This window comes from Hippocampus comes, unplaced genomic scaffold, assembly GCF_001891065.2.
Source record: "Hippocampus comes isolate QL1 unplaced genomic scaffold, H_comes_QL1_v1.1 scaffold246, whole genome shotgun sequence".
Lineage (NCBI taxonomy): Eukaryota > Metazoa > Chordata > Actinopteri > Syngnathiformes > Syngnathidae > Hippocampus > Hippocampus comes.
The window spans coordinates 136,397-154,071 of NW_017806220.1; the positions used below are offsets into that span (position 1 = coordinate 136,397).

The following is a 17,675-nucleotide window of genomic DNA, read 5'->3' on the forward strand; positions in this document are numbered from 1 at the left end:
TATGGATTCTAAACGTCTGATGACATACATGACCACACAATGCGGCTTCTTCTATGAGTGTCCTTCTTTTGAACGGGTGGTTGTTTGTGCGTGGGGAGACGCGTGAACAACATGGCCGTGCACGGTCCGCGCCAGCCGGGCTTAAGTTGTCTGTTAGTGTCTGTGTAAGTGTGTGCCTTCGGGGACTTTGGGGGGGATCAAACGCTCATGTCGTCAGGCGCTGCCGAGGGGAGACGACCGCTGACAGGTGCTTCCTGCAGGCCCAGTGTGGCAGGTGCTCGCGCGCACACACACACACACACACACACACACACACACACACACACACACACACACACACACACACACACGCGCACACTCTGTGAAGGGCAGATAGTTTGCCTCTCAGACATGCTTGTGCACACACTGACCCATATGCATTTTGTTGCTTCCTGCCAATGACCAGGAAGCCAATCAGCAGTCACCTCTTCCAAAACATGGCTGCCACACAAATAGGAGCTCTCCCATCTGTCTCCATGTGTAACACACGCACACACATGCACATGAACACCGGGCGATTATGTTTTCGCTCCCCAAATGAAAGCAATCGCCGTATCGGCAGGTTACACGTGTATATCTAAATACGGGCTTGATTGAAGTTGGTTTCAAAAATAAAATGTACCACATCACACCCCAGGAGGACAATGAGGCGCTCTAAAGTCTGGAGCCCTTCACCGTACACTGGCTGTCACGTCAGACTGATAAAAAGATAAATAAATGGGCACCAGTTTTCCGCCCTTTTTCCATGACATGCATGCACTCATGGCCAACAATGAGGCGCTCTAAAGATACCACGTGCTTGTGAAGCCTAGGAAACAAACAGGCTGTTAATTTGGAAGAGAAAAAAAATGTCGGCATCCATGCACTTCTACCTTTCTCTGCATTAAGTGCATGCACTCACAGCCAACAACGATTCACTCTAAAGCGAATGAAGATACATTGACGGTTGGAGACATTTTTACATCACTTCTGGAGGTCATGGAAAACCCCTTGAGAGCAACATCTCAAAAATTGAGAAGTACAAAGTTTTGAGTCTTTTATCATGTTTTCAGGAATTACCTTGTATAATTTACTCAGACCCGAATGTTTTCAATTCACTTGACAGGGTCGATAAATAGAGTAGAGAATGAGCGAATGATTCCGAATCCAGCCATCACCGCTCTCCTCTTTCGTTTTAAATTTGCAATAACTACGATAACAATAAATACAGAGCAAAGAATTCAAATAAAATAATTTTATGACAAGAACATGAAGGCATAGTGGTAAAGCAAAAAGCATTAAAAAAAAAAAAAAGCAAATTAAGGCTTCATGCTTTGAGAGCCTGGGTGACCCTGTGTTGTGGCGACGAGGTCGAGACCTCGCTCGCCGAGTTTCCGCCGTCCGTGTCAGCCAGCAGGTGAGGCGGGATGTATCCCGTCTGAGACTCTAAGGGCTTGCTTTGCTGGTGAAGGGGTCGGTCAGCACAGCGCCCCCTCTTGTCCTGCCCGCGAAAGCCTCTCAGCTTGGGGCTCCAGTGTTCCCGCCACTGGAGAGCCAACGTGGAGCGGTCGGCCACCAGCCTCCTCTCGTCCGGCGCCCAGCCTCTCTCGCCCTCGTTGGCGCCAATCAGCAGAAAGGTCCGGCCCACGTGGAGGGCGGGGCATCCGCAGGCCAGGTCCCGATCGGGGACCCAAAGGGATTGGGGGCCTCTGCGGATGTGGGTGGGGGATCCCGTGCGGAAGACGACTTGGACCGAGATGGAAAACTGCCACCAGGGACCCGAACGCTCCATCCCTCTCACCTGCACCTTCAGCACTAACACACGCAAAGGCTATTTGTCACTTTTTCACCAAGTCGAGGCAACCAAATGAAATCAAATGAAGCAACCAACCGTAGTCCTTGCGGCAGTACGTGTCCAAGTTCATCCTGACTTTCACCTGCGAAGGCTGGCAGTGGGACACACACTCCTCATCTGTGGGGGGGCAGATGGTAGCATTTCTATCGGCTGCGTTGATCCAGTACTTGTGGATGTTCGATCTTTTTGTCCGGTCAGAATTTGCCAACTTGCCATGTCAATCTAATCTTCCTAAGGCCTTCAGAATCACAAGCCCTGACCTGCGTATCTTCAACTATCTTAGTAACGGGAACGTTTCTTCAAGATTTTAACCCTTTCATGCAGTCTGTAACCTGATAACACGATAATCTGTCCACTGTAGTCACCGCTGTCCCTGAAAGGGTTAAATTCACCTCCCACAATAATCGCCTGTGATTGGTTGGTCAGAAGAAAATTGTTCAACTAGCAAAAAAAAAAAAAAAAAAAAAATTCTCTCAAACGTTTGATGCTTTTGTCATGTTTTTATTTTTTTTCACTATCGATGGTTTATATAATTGCGACAGATGGATTCAGACCACAATAAAGGACCAGGTATCAAATCCCTAACTATCACTGGCGAGGGACAACATGAACACAACATACAGGCCGTCTCATTACTGAAAATGTGGCGGCTTCAATTTGTCATCACAGTATCCTGTGACCAACAGTTGACCTTGCTGAGCAGTGGACGCACATTCCAGAAGAGTCTTGGGCCACTTGGGGTCCGGTCACGTCATCCAATTAGAGATTAGAAGAATTTACTCTTAATTGTAGTTGTTTCGGAAAGTACGGTATATGTCAAGTGAAATTGGTGTGTAGTATCGGTATGCTACCACGAGTACCGAGTACCATTATCAGTATCGGGGAGTACCCAAATGAAAGTACGCGTCCTCAGACTGACATATGTGGTATTCCTAATTACAACAGCTATGCTCGTTTCCTTGAGCCGTGTTATGTTAGCATTAAGCTAGCGGTAGTTCATCATTTTGGTGTTTAAATATATCATATTTTGCTGACTTTTCTTTGGTGGCTCAGTTTTGGAGTGTGTATCAACTACGAGTAGAACATATGGCTTGGAAAACTGTGCGAGTGAGAAGGCAAGAACAGGCACAAAGTAACATCTTCAAAAGTGTGTTGCGCTATGACTCACCGATGCTGTACTGGGGCTGAAAGACCGGAGTTGGAGCAACCTCTTGAATCCCTGCAATCAAAAATGGTGTGAAACACTTGATGAAGACATGCGTGTGGTCTTTTTTTTTTTTTTTTTTTTTTTTTTTTAACGACCAACAAATCTTCCCGCGAATGTTGACTTATTCAGTAAGGCCAGAGCGTGAAGAAATTGCCTGCCGTCCATTTATACATTGTCCAGACCTCTTGTAAAAGTACAAACATTTGCCACCATACCCGGTTTGGTCCTTTCTGTCAAAAGTAGGCATGTGATATGAAACATCCCCTTTCAAATCGCTAACTCTCCCCTCGATGGTGTTTCGCATTACGTTAGCATTAAGCTAGCCGACTTTTGTTTTGACATGCTTTGGTTGAACATTATGGTTTTGTGTCAGTTGTTGGTCATGACAAGTGAGGTCATTTAAGTTACGAAAAGGCACGCAGTTAAATGCCCCGCAGGAGGCTAATGGACGCTATACTTAGTCTGGTCTGGCAGGAAAAACAAACAAAGTTTTCTTTCACGCGGAGCTTTCACTGTCAGAGTTATGAGTCTGGGTCTCTTTTGATCCCTGCGACAGGTGATCCCAAGTTTTGGTCGGCGGACAGCGTTTGGATCGACTTACGGACGCACGGACGCAAAGGCGACGTGCCCTGTTTGTATCCACGGGCGCAGCGGTTGCACCTGAGGCCGGTCACTCCTTGTCGGCACAGGCACTGACCCGACGTGTGGTTACACCAGCGGCCCACCGCTCCCAGAGGATGGCACTGACAAGCTGGGGGAGGAAATAACCAGGAGAAATTATCATTCAGACTCCGGATGTCGAGAATGTTTTCATTGCAGATCGTATTATAATCATGGTCAGCCCTCTGTGGTCTGGTTATAGCGGTGAAACAACATAGAATCGCAAGGAGGGTTCATGCTTCCGCCACAAATTGCTGTGTGGTTTTCAGTAAATCTTTGTTCCTCTGCTATGCTAATGACAGGCAGAACAATTAAATCTCAGTATGACTCCGATTAATTTGAATGCAATGTGTAATTCTGCCCAGGAAGCTATTTCAACAGCACAGTGGTCCAGTGGTTACCGCGTCGACCTCACAGTGCAGAGGTCGTGGGTTCGATCTCCGGCCTTCCTGTGTGGAGTTTGCATGTTCTCTCCGTGCCTGTGTGGGTTTTCTCCGGGTACCCCGGTTTTCTCCAACATTCCAAAAAACATGCATGGCAGGCTGAGTGAACACTCTAAATTGTCCCGAGGTGTGATGTGAGCGCAGATGGTTGTTCGTCTCTGTTTGCCCTGAGATTGGCTGGCAACCGGTTCAGGATGTCCCCCACCTACTGCCCGAAGACAGCTGGGATAGGCTCCAACCCGTGTGAGTATAAAGCGGATCGGAAAATGGATGGATGGATAGACGTGAGTCGAGAACGTCAATCGGTGACAACCACTTTGGACCTGTGTCCTGAATAGCTGGACGCTCTCACAAGTGTAGCCAGCCCATAACACACACTCCTTCACATTTCATCCCGTAAAAATCCAACACACATTCATACACACGCATGCACGTTTTGTCGCGACTGACGTTGGCAGGCTTTGCGGTGGTGCAGCGGCTTGCTTTGGTCCCGGGTGTACCCGTTGTGGCAGTACTGGCAGTGGCGTCCGGCGGTGTGGTGGCGACACTTGAGGCACACGCCGCCGCTGCGCCGTCCAGACTGCTGGAACACCTCCATGCTGAAGCGGCACTTGTTGGAGTGGCCGTTACACTCGCATGCTGTAGAAGGGGCAAATGCGTGGAATTGCTTTTTTATTTTTGAGTCACCGATTTAGGTCGTTGATGCTGTCACAATACAGTATTAGTCAAAGATACAACAGTATGCCAAAACCGTGTTCCGCTACTGTATTCCAGTTCACATACCGTGGCGGTTCTGCACTGTAGCATTTGTGACTTGTCGCTTTATTAGGCAGGGCATGACGTGTTGAGCGACGTGCACGTCAGAGAATAAGAGTGCAGAGTTGGCTGTCGTTGGCTAAGGTGAGCAGCTGGCTTTCAAGTGGCTAATTGTTAGCCGGCCTCCGGGCGTCAGGAGAGATTATTTTGTTACCGTTTGTTCAACGGCGCAATTGCAAGTGCGCCGGCGTCTGTGTATATATTTGACCACCTGTGAAGGGATTACAGTTCTTTCTAACCAGCAGTGATAGGCTATATTCAATAAGATAACTGAGCTATGCTAATGTTTGCAGTAGACACATTGCACTTTAGCGTCTTTTTTAAATGTTGAAATGATCCCGAACTTTGGACATTCTGTTTTTTACACCCTCTTTCGAGCAAAAAAAAAAAAAAAAAGAAAAAAATTGTGGGATTTTCATTCTCTTGTGCTCTGATGTGCTACTAGTGACATCACACATGTTCAGAGGGAACACTTGAAATGTTTTTTTAAGAACCTAAAATGAATGTATAGGTGCAGCATGGCAAACAGGGATTCACCGTATTGCAATGACGGCCAGCTGTGACTCACCCACACAAGGATTGGGGTGCGTGGGCGTGGCCCGATGCCAGGGTCTGTCAAAGTAGAAATCCTCGCAGACATCACAATCTGGGCCAGCCGTGTGATGCTCGCAGACGCACACGGCCCGCCCCGCGTCGTCACGTCGACACTTGGAAGCATGTCCGTTGCATTTGCACCGACCCCCTACCTGCAGGTCCGAGAGGACCAAAGGGGGCGGGGAGGCTGCGGTCGGGGTTGCTTGTGGTGCCGCCTGGAGGTTTCTGGTGGGTTGCCGGGTATTGGGCTGGTTGTTTCTTCGCTTTCTCAGTTCTCGTCCCTTGGAGCCTCTGTGGCGTCCCTCCACGGTCCAGTTGCAGTCGCCGTTGGGACAAAGGAGCCACTCCTCGCCGTCCTTCTTACGACCGAGCTTTCGAGCTCTCGCGGCCTTTTTGGAGGAATCATCCAAGCTGAAAGTGTCCGCGCTTTCCTTGATGGTCACGTTGTTTCCAACCTTGTGATGACCTCTCCCTCGAAGCTTGTCTGCTTTCTTCCGGATGCTCATTTCAGAGTTTTTTGTGGCCCTGTTTAAAAAGGACAGCATGTTATCTGTGTTGCGAATCGGATCTGCAGCATAGCCTGAACTCAACCTCGGGAGGGCGATAACTGGTCCCTCCTCCGTCCAGCTGTCCTTCTTCTTGCCTGAGCTCAGTTTTGTGTTTGCGGATGCTCGGTGGAAAACCACGCGGATATCTGTAGCTGTCACCCAGTCTTGCAATGTGGGACTGTAGTCAAAATCAGGAGAGGACGGGCGTCCGTCAAGGGCTGAGAAGGCCAGCACCGTACCGCCCCGCTGCCTCTGCAAGGGCCGAGGATCAGAGCATAGCGGTTCCGTTTCCTGGTGTCTGGTCCGGGCCACCGTCTGGGAGGGAAGTCCAAAATCCCCAAAGCAGTCGTTGGAATAATGTTGCATCGGTCTCCAACTGTGTCTGTAGTCCATGGACTTGAAGATGGAGATTGAGATCGGGTCCGATGGCTCCCCATGGTAGCAGAACTGCAGACTAATGTAGGTGATTTCAAAGCGGCGACCCAGGGGCACGGTGAGGACCCAGTCCCCGCTGTCCTGACCCCCTTCAGCCTGCCAACAGGTGAGGTTGTGAGGATTGTGAAGGTCCGTCAAGGTGGTGACATTGCCGTCAAATTCGACGCCTCGGACGGAGCGGCTGGCGTTGACCGGGACGCCGTAGGCGGCGTTGATGAACTCGGACAGACAGTGGCGAGGACGGCCGTCTGGGTGGTAGCAGGGATCGTGAGGCGAAGTCCAACTCAGTGGGACGTGGGACAGCGGGGAGAATAGTAGAGGCCGAGGAAGTAAATAAAGGAGAAGGAAAGCGAGGAAGGGAGAGGTCGAAGGGGGAAGGGAAAAGGCCCGGACCATTTTGTCATCCAGCCTGTGGAGGACAAAAAAAAAAAAAAGACATTAGAAAACATTGCACGAGAGGCACCAGTTTGGTGAAAGTAGTCTTTTATCGTCTTTGGTAAAAAAATAAAATAAAATAAAATAAAAAGAAACAAGCCATGCGTGTGTAAGTGTGTGCGCCTGTGCGGTTGTAGCGACGCCACTCGAGTGAAGAGCACCTCAGCAGTCGAGAATCCGCTGGTCTCTGCTGTGCGCGAACATGTACGCACGCGCGTCTTTTGGTTTCAACCAATCAGCGCCGACGCAACTCACGTCACAGATAAGAGAAGCTTCTTTAAACAACGACCGCAGCTAAGTTAGCTAAGCCGACACGACGCTAGAAGTCAGACGGAACAACGACCGCAGCTACGTTAGCCTAGCCGACGCGACGGTAGAAGTCAGACAGAAGTCAGTTTTTTTCTCATAATCTGTGTGTTTTCCTTTAGTTTGCCTAAATATACATTTTTTACGACAATAACTGTCTTGTCCACGGTGTCTTTTTTCGTTCCACTGGGGTTTAGCAAGTGTGTTTATCAAGAGACAAAAATCTCTCTACACGGTAACGGATTGGTCGATCGCGGGAGGTCGGTTGATCGAATAGTAGATTTTTGGTCCAAAAAAAAAAAAAAAGGTTGAACACCCCTGGTCTATACTGTCTCTTTGTCCGGTATTTTTTAAAAGTCAACATGATACCGAGGGGCCGTACGTCCACATCAAAATACATGACGGCCTCACTGCAATTTCACCCCCACCCAGAAGCCCGAATGACATCTCCAAACTGCTCCGGTGTGCATGCGCTTGAGGGCTGCGATTGTCTGAAACGACCCCAAAACAAAAAATATGGCTGACAGCTGGAGCCAGACCCCAAACTGGAGCGTATCCATCCCATTGATGGCGCTTCCTTTTTCAAACCGCCGCCGTTTGCAGGCAAGCGTTCGGGCTGAGGTGTGCGTGCCCAAGATCTTTTGGAAGCACAACACAAGCGCTCCTTGTGAGGAAATGATTTATCGATGGAAATCTTGCTTGAGCCCCAAACATGAATTGTTTTTGTCCCTAGTGTGAACAAATCTCTTCCTGCCTCTTCCATCTGGTCATGAGCGTAATTCATCCAACTGTCAGGATTTTATCCACTCGAGAGTCACTTTTGGAGCGCAGTCAAAACTAACAATCAACGCCAAAACGGACTTCCTCTTCAGATTATCTTCCCTTCTTAGTTTCTTTGCGCCGTCACCTTGCTTCTCCTCGAGGTTGATTTTCCAAGCCAGGCCTCGCTCATGTGTCACCTGGCCCCTTCGCTCTCTGCGAGATTAATGGCGCCCTAACAAGCGTTTGACACTGACAGCAAAGATCGGCGTGGGCTGCGCAAACCCAAGCGGCGGGAGAGGACGGGAGGCTGAGAGAGCCTGTCCCACCTCGTCATCCCGCTCAATTAGCAAGCAAAATATGAGGCTTCCTGAGGGACGGTCTGGCTCAGGAAGCGGATCGACCAACCCTAAAGGCGAGATCACTGGGGAATGGGCCTGGGTTCGATCGGGGCGAGGACATGCACCTGTCTATGTCGTATAGACAAAAAAAAAAAAACAACAAAAAAAAAAAACACTGAACCATGAAAGGGAAGAAACGCAAAGAACAATCGTGCGTAAGACTTTGCAAATTGTCTCGTGATGACATCACCATTTCCGACTGCAGGGGGTGATCTTCTGATCCAACTATGTGAGCCTGGCAAGAATACGTGCTGACGAACTAGGGGGCCTGTTTACAGCCTGGACACCACAGTGCTGGGTTTATAAAAACACAAATTGTTTTGTACCACTCCGTCTGCGTTAAAGTAACACTTGTTTGAAGGTTTATAATTACTGTCAAATTTAAGGTGATTCCCATTGACACGGCTATGCCGTTTTACATTGTATGTTAGCATTAAGCTGGTTGGCGTTTGTTAACACACTGTGGTCGAACGTGTCAGTGTTTAAATATAGAGAGTTTAATTTTCTTTACTTGTAAGTAATATTGTTCCATGTGGCTTAAAAATATCGCTTGTTTGAAGGATTATAATTACTGTCAAATTTAAGGTGATTCCCATTTACACGGCTATGCTGTTTACGTTATGTGTTAGCATTAAGCTAGTGGACGTTTGTTAACACACTGTGGTCGAAGGTGTCAGTGTTTAAATATAGAGAGTTGAATACTCTTTACTTGAATGTCATATTGTTCCATGTGTCTTAAATGTACCACTTGTTTGAAGGTTTATAATTGCTGTCAAATTTATGCTAATTTCCAGGAGCACATGTAAGCCTTTTTACATTGAATGTTAGCATTAAGGTAGTGGACATTTGTCAATTGACAGCAAACATGAACATTTTGTTTTTTAAATATAGTTTAATTCTCTTATGTGGAAATGATTTAGCTCTGTGTGGCTTAAAGTAGTATGTTTGTGCCATGATTCTGTTTTTAAGATTATGTTTGGTTTCGTTTCAGTTTTGTTTCCTCGTGTGCTTTTGTGTTATGTTTCCACCTGTTCTGGTCATACGGGTCCCTTGTGTCAACCAATCAGCTCCCTCGAACCTTCAGTGTCTTCAGGTCTTCCTTGTTGTCTCATCAGTTTGTTTCTATTTAGTTCCCCGGGTTCTGTTAGTCTTTGTTGGATTGTTGTGTTACTGTCATGGGTGTTTGCTTCTGCTGCTGTCATGTTGATTTGTTTAACTGTCAAGGGTGTTTGTTTGTTAATTTGGTTTATTTGAGTTTTTCCAGACTTTGTGTTTTGGATTTAGTTTTTTTTTTTTCCACTGCACCCCAGTAAGTGTTTTTTTTTGCTCATACATTTTGTTCAGTCCACCTTGCTTCTCCTTCCTGCCTGCTTTTTGGGTCTGCTACCATCACGTAACATGAGAGTTTGTCGGTTTATAATTAATATAACATCAATGCGAATTTTCGAGTTGGTGCAGGTGCTTGAATATTCTCTTTTGTTGGTCGTGATACTCTTCCATGTCGGTTAAAGTAGCACTTGTTTGTAGGTTTCTAGTTACAGTCATATATGCTCATTTGGATTAGCCCTTCAATGGCTTTTTGCTAAACTGACAGACAAAAACAGAAAAAAAAGCTAACGGACAAAATAACATAGGTTTTGTTGAACATCTTGGTGTTTTCATTCTCTTGTTTTATGTGTCAGTTTTGCAGCAAACTTCAACTTGCAGTGATGAATAAATAGTTTGAAGCAAGCATACTTTATCTCTTATTTAGAAAACTAATGAAGCAAGAGTGTCTTTTTTTTTTTTTTCTTGTCTGGTTACCTGTTAACTCTCGCCGGCGTGCTTGCCACCCCAGCGTGTCTGGCGTGCGTTCTGGTGAGCAGATGACTCCCACACATTTCAAAATTCCTCGTCATGGGCCTTCAGCGGCCGGGGCGGATTGGAAGTGAAAGCTATTGGTGGTTAGTCTAAAATTGCGGAGTGTAAGACATGATTTGGGAAACAAGCGGGCACTGACGACCACGCTGCACCACACCTGTTGGCGCATGTAACCATTCTGACACCTTTCTTAATTTGCAAATATCCTCAGAAACACAACACTGCAGCCTGTTTTCCGCAAACCACATTCCTGACCTGTGTGTGTGTGTGCGTGTGCGTGTGCGTGTGTGTGTGTGTGTGTGTGTGTGTGTGTGTGTGTGTTATTCTAAACAGTGCAGATTCCAGCAGCTCCATTTTAGGTGTAATAATCTAATTTTAGTGGTGGAAGCGGCACAAAGTGGATTAGCGCCCCAGTATGTATCTTTAGCCTATTGTCTTTAGGGTTTGGAGTGCAACAAAGGAAAATCAAATCAGACAGTGTTATTTCTGTAACCCAGGAAATACTAATTCGTTTTTTTGTCTTTTTTTTTTTTTTTTTTTTTTTTACATTTTCAGAAATATGTGGTGCTTTGGGTATCATATATCGACATATCTGTATATCTATCTATATAGATACATGTAGATGTATAGAAATACAATGTATGTCCTTATATACAATATATATGCATATATTTCTGATTTCTGTATAACTTCATATATATAAATATATATGGATATGCTCTTATGAAAAAAAGTGGTTCGAAAAAAGCAAACAGTTTCTCAGTTTTTGAGCGTTTTTTTTTTTTAAATTGAGTACTGTACTTGCAGTTGACTAATTATTTAGAGCACACTTTTTTACTTTTATTGTATTCATGTTATTTTAAGTAACCGTATTATAACTTCAGAACAATTTTTGGCCACTCTACCCACCTCAGTTCCTTGGCACCAACACCCCTGCAAAGCACTACTTTTGACTAAATGAAGCTCCTCCGTTGACTTAAACATTGTTCCTTCCCCATTCCATACATACAAGTTGGCAGAAGTCTTCCCATGGAGGCTTCACATGTTGCTCTTGAAAAACAGATGGGAATGAAATCACTGTGATCCCAAAGATGAGGCACGCAGTTGAACGTGTACGTGTGTGTGTGTACGTGTGTGTGTGTGCGTGTGTACGCGCGTGCGCGTTGACGCTGTCAATTAAATCCACATGCTGCCCACAAGATTTATTCATGAGTCAGTAACATACACAAACATGCATTTTATGTCAGATCCAAAAAAGCAAAACAGGCAAAAAATAATAATAATAAAATGAAGGTCTGCCAAGGCCTCACTCAATTGCATGCACGAATCCTTCCTCGGACCTCTCAAAAGGCTTCATGAAATCACGACTTTGGTGGCTTTTGCACTCGCCTACTGGCAACAGATAATAAAACATGTTCTTTCGATGAGGTCACAACAGCAGCGCTCAGTTTTTGAGCGTTTTTTTTTTTTTAATTGAGTACTGTACTTGCAGTTGACTAATTATTTAGAGCACACTTTTTTACTTTTATTGTATTCATGTTATTTTAAGTAACCGTATTATAACTTCAGAACAATTTTTGGCCACTCTACCCACCTCAGTTCCTTGGCACCAACACCCCTGCAAAGCACTACTTTTGACTAAATGAAGCTCCTCCGTTGACTTAAACATTGTTCCTTCCCCATTCCACTGGGTAAGCAACCATCTGCCACTGGAAGTGCCTGCAGTGCTTCATTTTCGAGGAAGAATACCACATGTCACCCAGTTGATATTTAAAAGCAAGCTTCCTGTCAATCCCACCCCCTCGCCCGTGTGTACGTGTGTGTGTGTGCGTGTGTACGCGCGTGCGCGTTGACGCTGTCAATTAAATCCACATGCTGCCCACACGATTTATTCATGAGTCAGTAACATACACAAACATGCATTTTATGTCAGATCCAAAAAAGCAAAACAGGCAAAAAATAATAATAATAAAATGAAGGTCTGCCAAGGCCTCACTCAATTGCATGCACGAATCCTTCCTCGGACCTCTCAAAAGGCTTCATGAAATCACGACTTTGGTGGCTTTTGCACTCGCCTACTGGCAACAGATAATAAAACATGTTCTTTCGATGAGGTCACAACAGCAGCGTAATTTATTTGCTCATTAGCTCATATAAAGACTCGTTCCGTCGCATTAATTCCTCATGACAATGCAGGGAATTCCACGAAGCGTAATATCGTGCTAAGTTCTTCCACGTATTTATTGATTTTATCGATTCTTGCTTTGGAGCGATTTTGGCAAGAACAACACAAGTCTAATGGCGTCAATTACCGCGCTGCTAATGGCGCACATTGGCCGCAATCGGTTCCGGGAAGCATAATATTTACAGAGCTGCGCCATTACAGAAGACGAAATTTATATTGATGGCTCGCGATTATTCAGTCATCAGTCTCAAGAATTAAAAAAAAAAAAATTTGTGTTGAAACAATTCGGCACAACTCGTTGATTCACCTTAAGTTTCACAAATACGCCATCGGGCCTATCTAAAATACATCATAAACAATAATTGATTTTTAAGACGTTTTTTGTGGCTGTAACTGATAAATAAAATGGTCAATATTGTCAGGTAATAAATCCACTCAATTATAGAATTGTCCTTTTCTACGCTTTAGTTGAAAAAAAAGGCAGGACTTAACCTGTTTTGTCAAATAAAAGAAAGTGAATAAAACCGATGAGAATGCCGAGGTGCGTGCAGGCTCACCATGTGCGTCCTGCGAGATGGTCCTTGTCCCACCAAAGTGTCCTCTCACATCCAGCCTCGGCTCGCGCGGTGTCTGTCTGCTGGCCGGCCGAGAAAGCAGAAGGAAGGAAGGAAGAGGAGGAGGAGGAGGAGCAGGAGGAAGGAGTGAGATTCACTGAAGGACGACCTGTTGGAAGGAGAACAACCGCAGCGGCCAAACAACTTGACGGCGAGTCCGTGCTGTCTATGAAAAGCAGTTTTATTTGGTACATTCGTTTTATTATCTTAAATTCACATGATGATACAAATACATTTTATATATTGTGTACTATTTCCACATTGGGAGACGTAAAAAATAACAACTTGTATTTTTTGGGGTGTGCTGAAGTAGTCATTTAACCATTTCAAAAAATATATATATTTTTTTTTTACAAAGTTTGTTAACGTAAAAAAGCAGGCAGGTTGTTTGCTACAAAACAATTTGCGCATTGTTCTTAAAGTTGGGGCGTAACAAGGGACGACCGTTCTACAAACTCGTCACTCTTTGTTGTGAAATGCACAGCAAATTCCACCGCGGCAGAACTGAAAATATTTCGTTGTTTGGCCCAACTTACAATTTTATCAAAGTTTGTTGCCTCGAAATTTTGAGTTGACCCAACTTATTTATTTTTTTAACACAGTGTATTACCATTGTAATGCTAATCAAAATACACCACCGTTTCTTACCTATTTTATACATTTGTATTCATAGACGAAATTCTTTGATTCACTGTGCGGTGTGTGTTTGATTGTTCGTCTTTTCATAACAAGGTTTTACAAGCGTATTAAAATCTAAAACAAAAACAATAAATAATAATAAAGAACACATTCAAACAAATGTTTTCATGTATGATATTACTGTCGGTCTTACTGTTCTGCTCACTTTTTGCTCCAATTAGCCCCTCGGTGGAATTGGAAGCTAATTGGCGGCGTGCACGAGAAGATGGTTGTCAGATGTGAAGCAAAGCTGATACAGATGGAAATGTAAGACCGAGGTCGGGAGGGAACATTTGATTGGAGCCCCCCCCCGGCGTTCCCCCTCGCCTCCACCCGCGAGAAAGCCATAAAACTGATTGATTGCTCCCCTGGAGGAATGTTTCCCCAGGTGTGCTTCTTCTTCGTCTTCTTCTTCTTCTTCTCCGCGCCAGTGCGTGTTTGTGCAGTTGCAGTGCACGTTAACGAATGCTTTGCTTGGATGCGGGAGACGTGCAATAAGGCTACACAAACAATCACGATTCGAGAGGGGTTCAGTCTAACGAGCACGAGTTGGAGCTGGACCCGGATGGGAAGGTGCTCCCTGACAGGTGCGCTCGGTTTGCCAGACTTCTGCAGAACCGCAGCGAGCATAACCAGAACAAATTGAAGAGCGTGCTCTTTGTACGTCACCGGCAAACTATTTATCATTTGACTTCTTGACTTTATTGCTGCTGTGGAATGAAATACGATGCGGTTAAAGTCTCCTTTAAAAAATGAACCAAGGTTTAATTTCGGGGAACGTTATTAAATCAAGTCAAGGAAAGCGCCTTTGATTGTTTGCTTGCGGCGCCCTCCTGTGGCCGTTTGTGTTACGACTAGTGTGGCGCTCAACAAGTGGAAAAAAATTCAACCCAACTGAAGAAACAGGTCGTTTCTTACGAAAATAAAAAGATTTTTAAAATTCTAAAAAGAATGTATTTCAGCTGTAAAAACTGTACATATTGCATTGGGTGTTTATAAACATCAGCTAAAAAGTGTTAATAGACATGAAATAGTTGAGGGAGCATGTCATAAGTGCACCAAGGGGCGGAGCCAGCACAAAATATTGCGGGTGTTTATAAACATCAGCTAAAAAGTGTTCAAAGACATGAAATAGTTGAGGGAGCATGTCATAAGTGCACCAAGGGGCGGAGCCAGCACAAAATATACGATGATGTGCCATTTCAACGTCACTCCGCTATTCTGCTGGTCACAGTTCATCAGCAAGTCTCGTCTTTGCGCTGTTCTCCTCGGCGCCTCTGCTGCTTGCGGGGTCTCCCTTCCACACCTCATTGAGACATTCTACACGAGACAAAACACACGTGAGCATTTGCACAGACCGAAGAAAAGACGGAATCATTGGTCCGAGGTGTGTCTGACCTCTCTCGGCCGCTCCGAGAACATGCCTCTCGCACAGAAAGTCCTCCAGCTTCTGGTCCTGATGGTGGAAGTACCAGACCTCCACCACTTCCTCGTACTGCTCTAACATGGTCTCGCACTTGGAGGGACACACAACAGCTCAACGGGTCATCACAAAGTTGGTAGAACATGGGGTTGAGGGTTTCTTTTTTGGGTCAAAATCACAGTAGTAAGTGAATGTCCACCATGTGCTCATTAAATGTCCGCTCTGTCATTGTTCACCCCTTTGGCATGCCAACATTAGCTCAGAATATTTATGCTAACAATAGCCAAAAATGTCCACCCTCATAGCAATGCTAACATTCAACAAAAATGTCCATCCTGTCATGTCTACCTTGTCGGCAATGCTAACATTAGCCATAAATGTCCAGATCATCATTGTCCACCATCTCAGTCATGCTAACATTAGTTACAAGTGTCCAATCTGTTACTGTCCTTCGTCCTAATATCAGCAAAAAAAAGTCCACCAATGTTCACCTTGGCAACAATGCTAAAATCAGCCACACATATCCAACTCATAATTGTCCACCTTCTCAGTCATGGTAACACAAGCTAAAAATGTCCATCCTGTTACGGTCCACAATATGAGCAAAAAAATGTCCATTCTGTCATGTCTACCCTATCTGCAATGTTAACATGACCCAAATTTATCCATGTTGTCATTGGCCATCTTGTCAGCAATGTTAATGTTAGCTCAAAACATTTACCTCGTCCACTCTTTCGCTAAACTTGCATATTTTGCTGTGTGTGTACATATTGTCTGCCTGCAGTTAATAATAATTAAAAAAAAACATTGGTAGCTTGACACTGACATGATGCAATTACACTGTCACACATATGCTGTTCTATTCATTTGATTTTCTAATAAATTGCCAAAAGACACTTTACGGGCACCTTGCATTGATTTTTCTACCTGTTTCTTCATGTCTGTCACCTATCCATTCTGTCATGTCTACCCTATCTGCAAAGTTCACATTACCCAAATTTGTCCGCGTTGTCATTGGCCATCTTGTCAGCAATGCTAATAATGTTAGCTCAAAACATTGACCCCATCCTCGTCCACTCTTTCGCTAAACTTGCATATTGCATTGTCAAAAGACACTTTACGGGCACCTTGCATTGATTTTTCTACCTGTTTCTTCATGTCTGTCACCTCGACGGAGGGCTCGTCCCACAATTCGTACGGCAGGCCCAAATCCACTTTGACACCTTTGTGGACCAGGTTCTTCAGCGTGGTCATGGTCTGGCTGGAACCCTGCAGCACACGTGGAGGGCGTCATGGGGATATGCGCACACAAATGAACAGGAAAACATCGGAACTGAGGTTCTGAGGAAGCGACAGCTTGGTGACCTTCGAGTAACGCAGGCTGCCTGGCCGTTCCGCGTGAACGCTATACTGCAGGATGCGCTCGCATATGTTGTCCATGGCCTCCATCAGACGGGTCTCCCTGGATAAAGCCATGAAGGAAAACACATTTAAAAGTGATTTCTCATGTTCTTAGCATGTGTGGAAATGTTTCCACTCATAATAAGACCTCAGAGTTTCATTATTCTGCTCCCATTTCACGATGGTTGTGATTCTGATGAGGGCACCCGAGGCATTTCACAGTAATACTGATCTGCTTTCATCATGCTGTCCACATTTTGAAGTGCAAGATTGGACGTACGAAGTGTTGTACTTGATAGTTTTTCTTCTCCTGCCGGTGTCCAGCACTTCTCCCACCTCCAGCACTTCTTTGGAGAGGCCGCTTCTCCGCAGGGCTTCCTGAAGCTCCACGGTGAGAAACTTGCACACTGGAGCACGCGAGCAAACTTGTTATAACAACTAATTGGCGACTAGTGCGGATTTTACAGAGGATTTTTTTTTAAATGGTATAATACCGCCACTTAGCGGTAGCTGTCGAAGGATTCCGCATCTTCTCACCTTCACATTTATTCGGTAGTCTCGCGTCGTCGTCTGCTCGTACAAACGCGTAGAAATAAAGCAAAGAAAACGCTGCAATCGTGATAAGTTTCATCGCAGTGGTTGGCGAAACCACAGCATCCACTCTGATGAACTACTCATCCCAATCGGCTGCCCCTGGGGTTGAACTGCGCACGCGCAGAGAAACGAGCCGACTACTTCTTTCGGTTAACGGCGGTTTGCAAACTGTAATAGCGCGCGTGACTGCCATCTATTGTTCACAACGATTACTGCGTGACTTACAATCGAAACTTACAGTATTTTCATAAAACACAATTAAAAAAGCTTAGATTTGCAAATTTTTAGTAGCAATTTTACCCCCCCAAAAATCAAATCACAATTAAAATATTACGTGGCAGTTTTCATCACAATACATATTTTCCTTCCATATAGCACACTTATACAACTTGCTAGGTAAGGCTGATCATGTTTTCCTTTGTCACTGATATTGCATATCATTT

The 17,675-nt window shown here is 45.1% G+C and overlaps 2 protein-coding genes across 3 annotated transcripts; both read right to left on the bottom strand.

Moving 5' to 3' along the window:
• Window positions 1–1,258: 1,258 nt before the first annotated feature.
• Window positions 1,259–13,382, bottom strand: ntn5 (netrin 5). Of its 2 annotated transcripts, none has more exons than XM_019856201.1 (7): window positions 13,080–13,382; window positions 5,568–6,985; window positions 4,634–4,822; window positions 3,682–3,831; window positions 3,042–3,092; window positions 1,910–1,990; window positions 1,259–1,833 (listed from the first exon to the last, which is right to left on the bottom strand). In XM_019856201.1, exons 1-7 carry the CDS (start codon window positions 13,328–13,330, stop codon window positions 1,346–1,348), a joined length of 2,628 nt encoding a protein of 875 aa, XP_019711760.1. In that variant the 5' UTR covers window positions 13,331–13,382; the 3' UTR covers window positions 1,259–1,345. The 2 variants fall into 2 exon arrangements, with proteins under 2 accessions (XP_019711760.1, XP_019711761.1); XM_019856202.1 differs by lacking the exon at window positions 13,080–13,382 and adding an exon at window positions 10,281–10,601.
• Window positions 13,383–14,945: 1,563 nt separating this feature from the next.
• On the bottom strand, window positions 14,946–17,341 carry cnpy4 (canopy FGF signaling regulator 4). The gene is made up of 6 exons (XM_019856203.1): window positions 17,176–17,341; window positions 16,919–17,045; window positions 16,603–16,699; window positions 16,384–16,506; window positions 15,213–15,330; window positions 14,946–15,134 (listed from the first exon to the last, which is right to left on the bottom strand). The coding sequence occupies exons 1-6, from the start codon at window positions 17,267–17,269 to the stop codon at window positions 15,043–15,045; spliced, it is 651 nt and encodes a 216-aa protein (XP_019711762.1). The 5' UTR covers window positions 17,270–17,341; the 3' UTR covers window positions 14,946–15,042.
• Window positions 17,342–17,675: the final 334 nt, after the last annotated feature.

What these genes read in the sequence shown, in the direction of transcription:
- ntn5 (XM_019856201.1), bottom strand. Translation starts at nt 13,330, where the DNA reads ATGTACCAAATAAAACTGCTTTTCATAGACAGCACGGACTCGCCGTCA. An exon ending in TCAGCCCCAGTACAGCATCG is followed by an intron (nt 1,991 to 3,041) that starts GTGAGTCATAGC and finishes GCCCCCCCACAG; the next exon opens with ATGAGGAGTGTGTGTCCCAC. An exon ending in GTACTGCCGCAAGGACTACG is followed by an intron (nt 1,834 to 1,909) that starts GTTGGTTGCTTC and finishes TGCGTGTGTTAG; the next exon opens with TGCTGAAGGTGCAGGTGAGA.
- cnpy4 (XM_019856203.1), bottom strand. Translation starts at nt 17,269, where the DNA reads ATGAAACTTATCACGATTGCAGCGTTTTCTTTGCTTTATTTCTACGCG. An exon ending in ACTACCGAATAAATGTGAAG is followed by an intron (nt 17,046 to 17,175) that starts GTGAGAAGATGC and finishes CGCGTGCTCCAG; the next exon opens with TGTGCAAGTTTCTCACCGTG. An exon ending in ACTATCAAGTACAACACTTC is followed by an intron (nt 16,700 to 16,918) that starts GTACGTCCAATC and finishes GGCTTTATCCAG; the next exon opens with GGAGACCCGTCTGATGGAGG.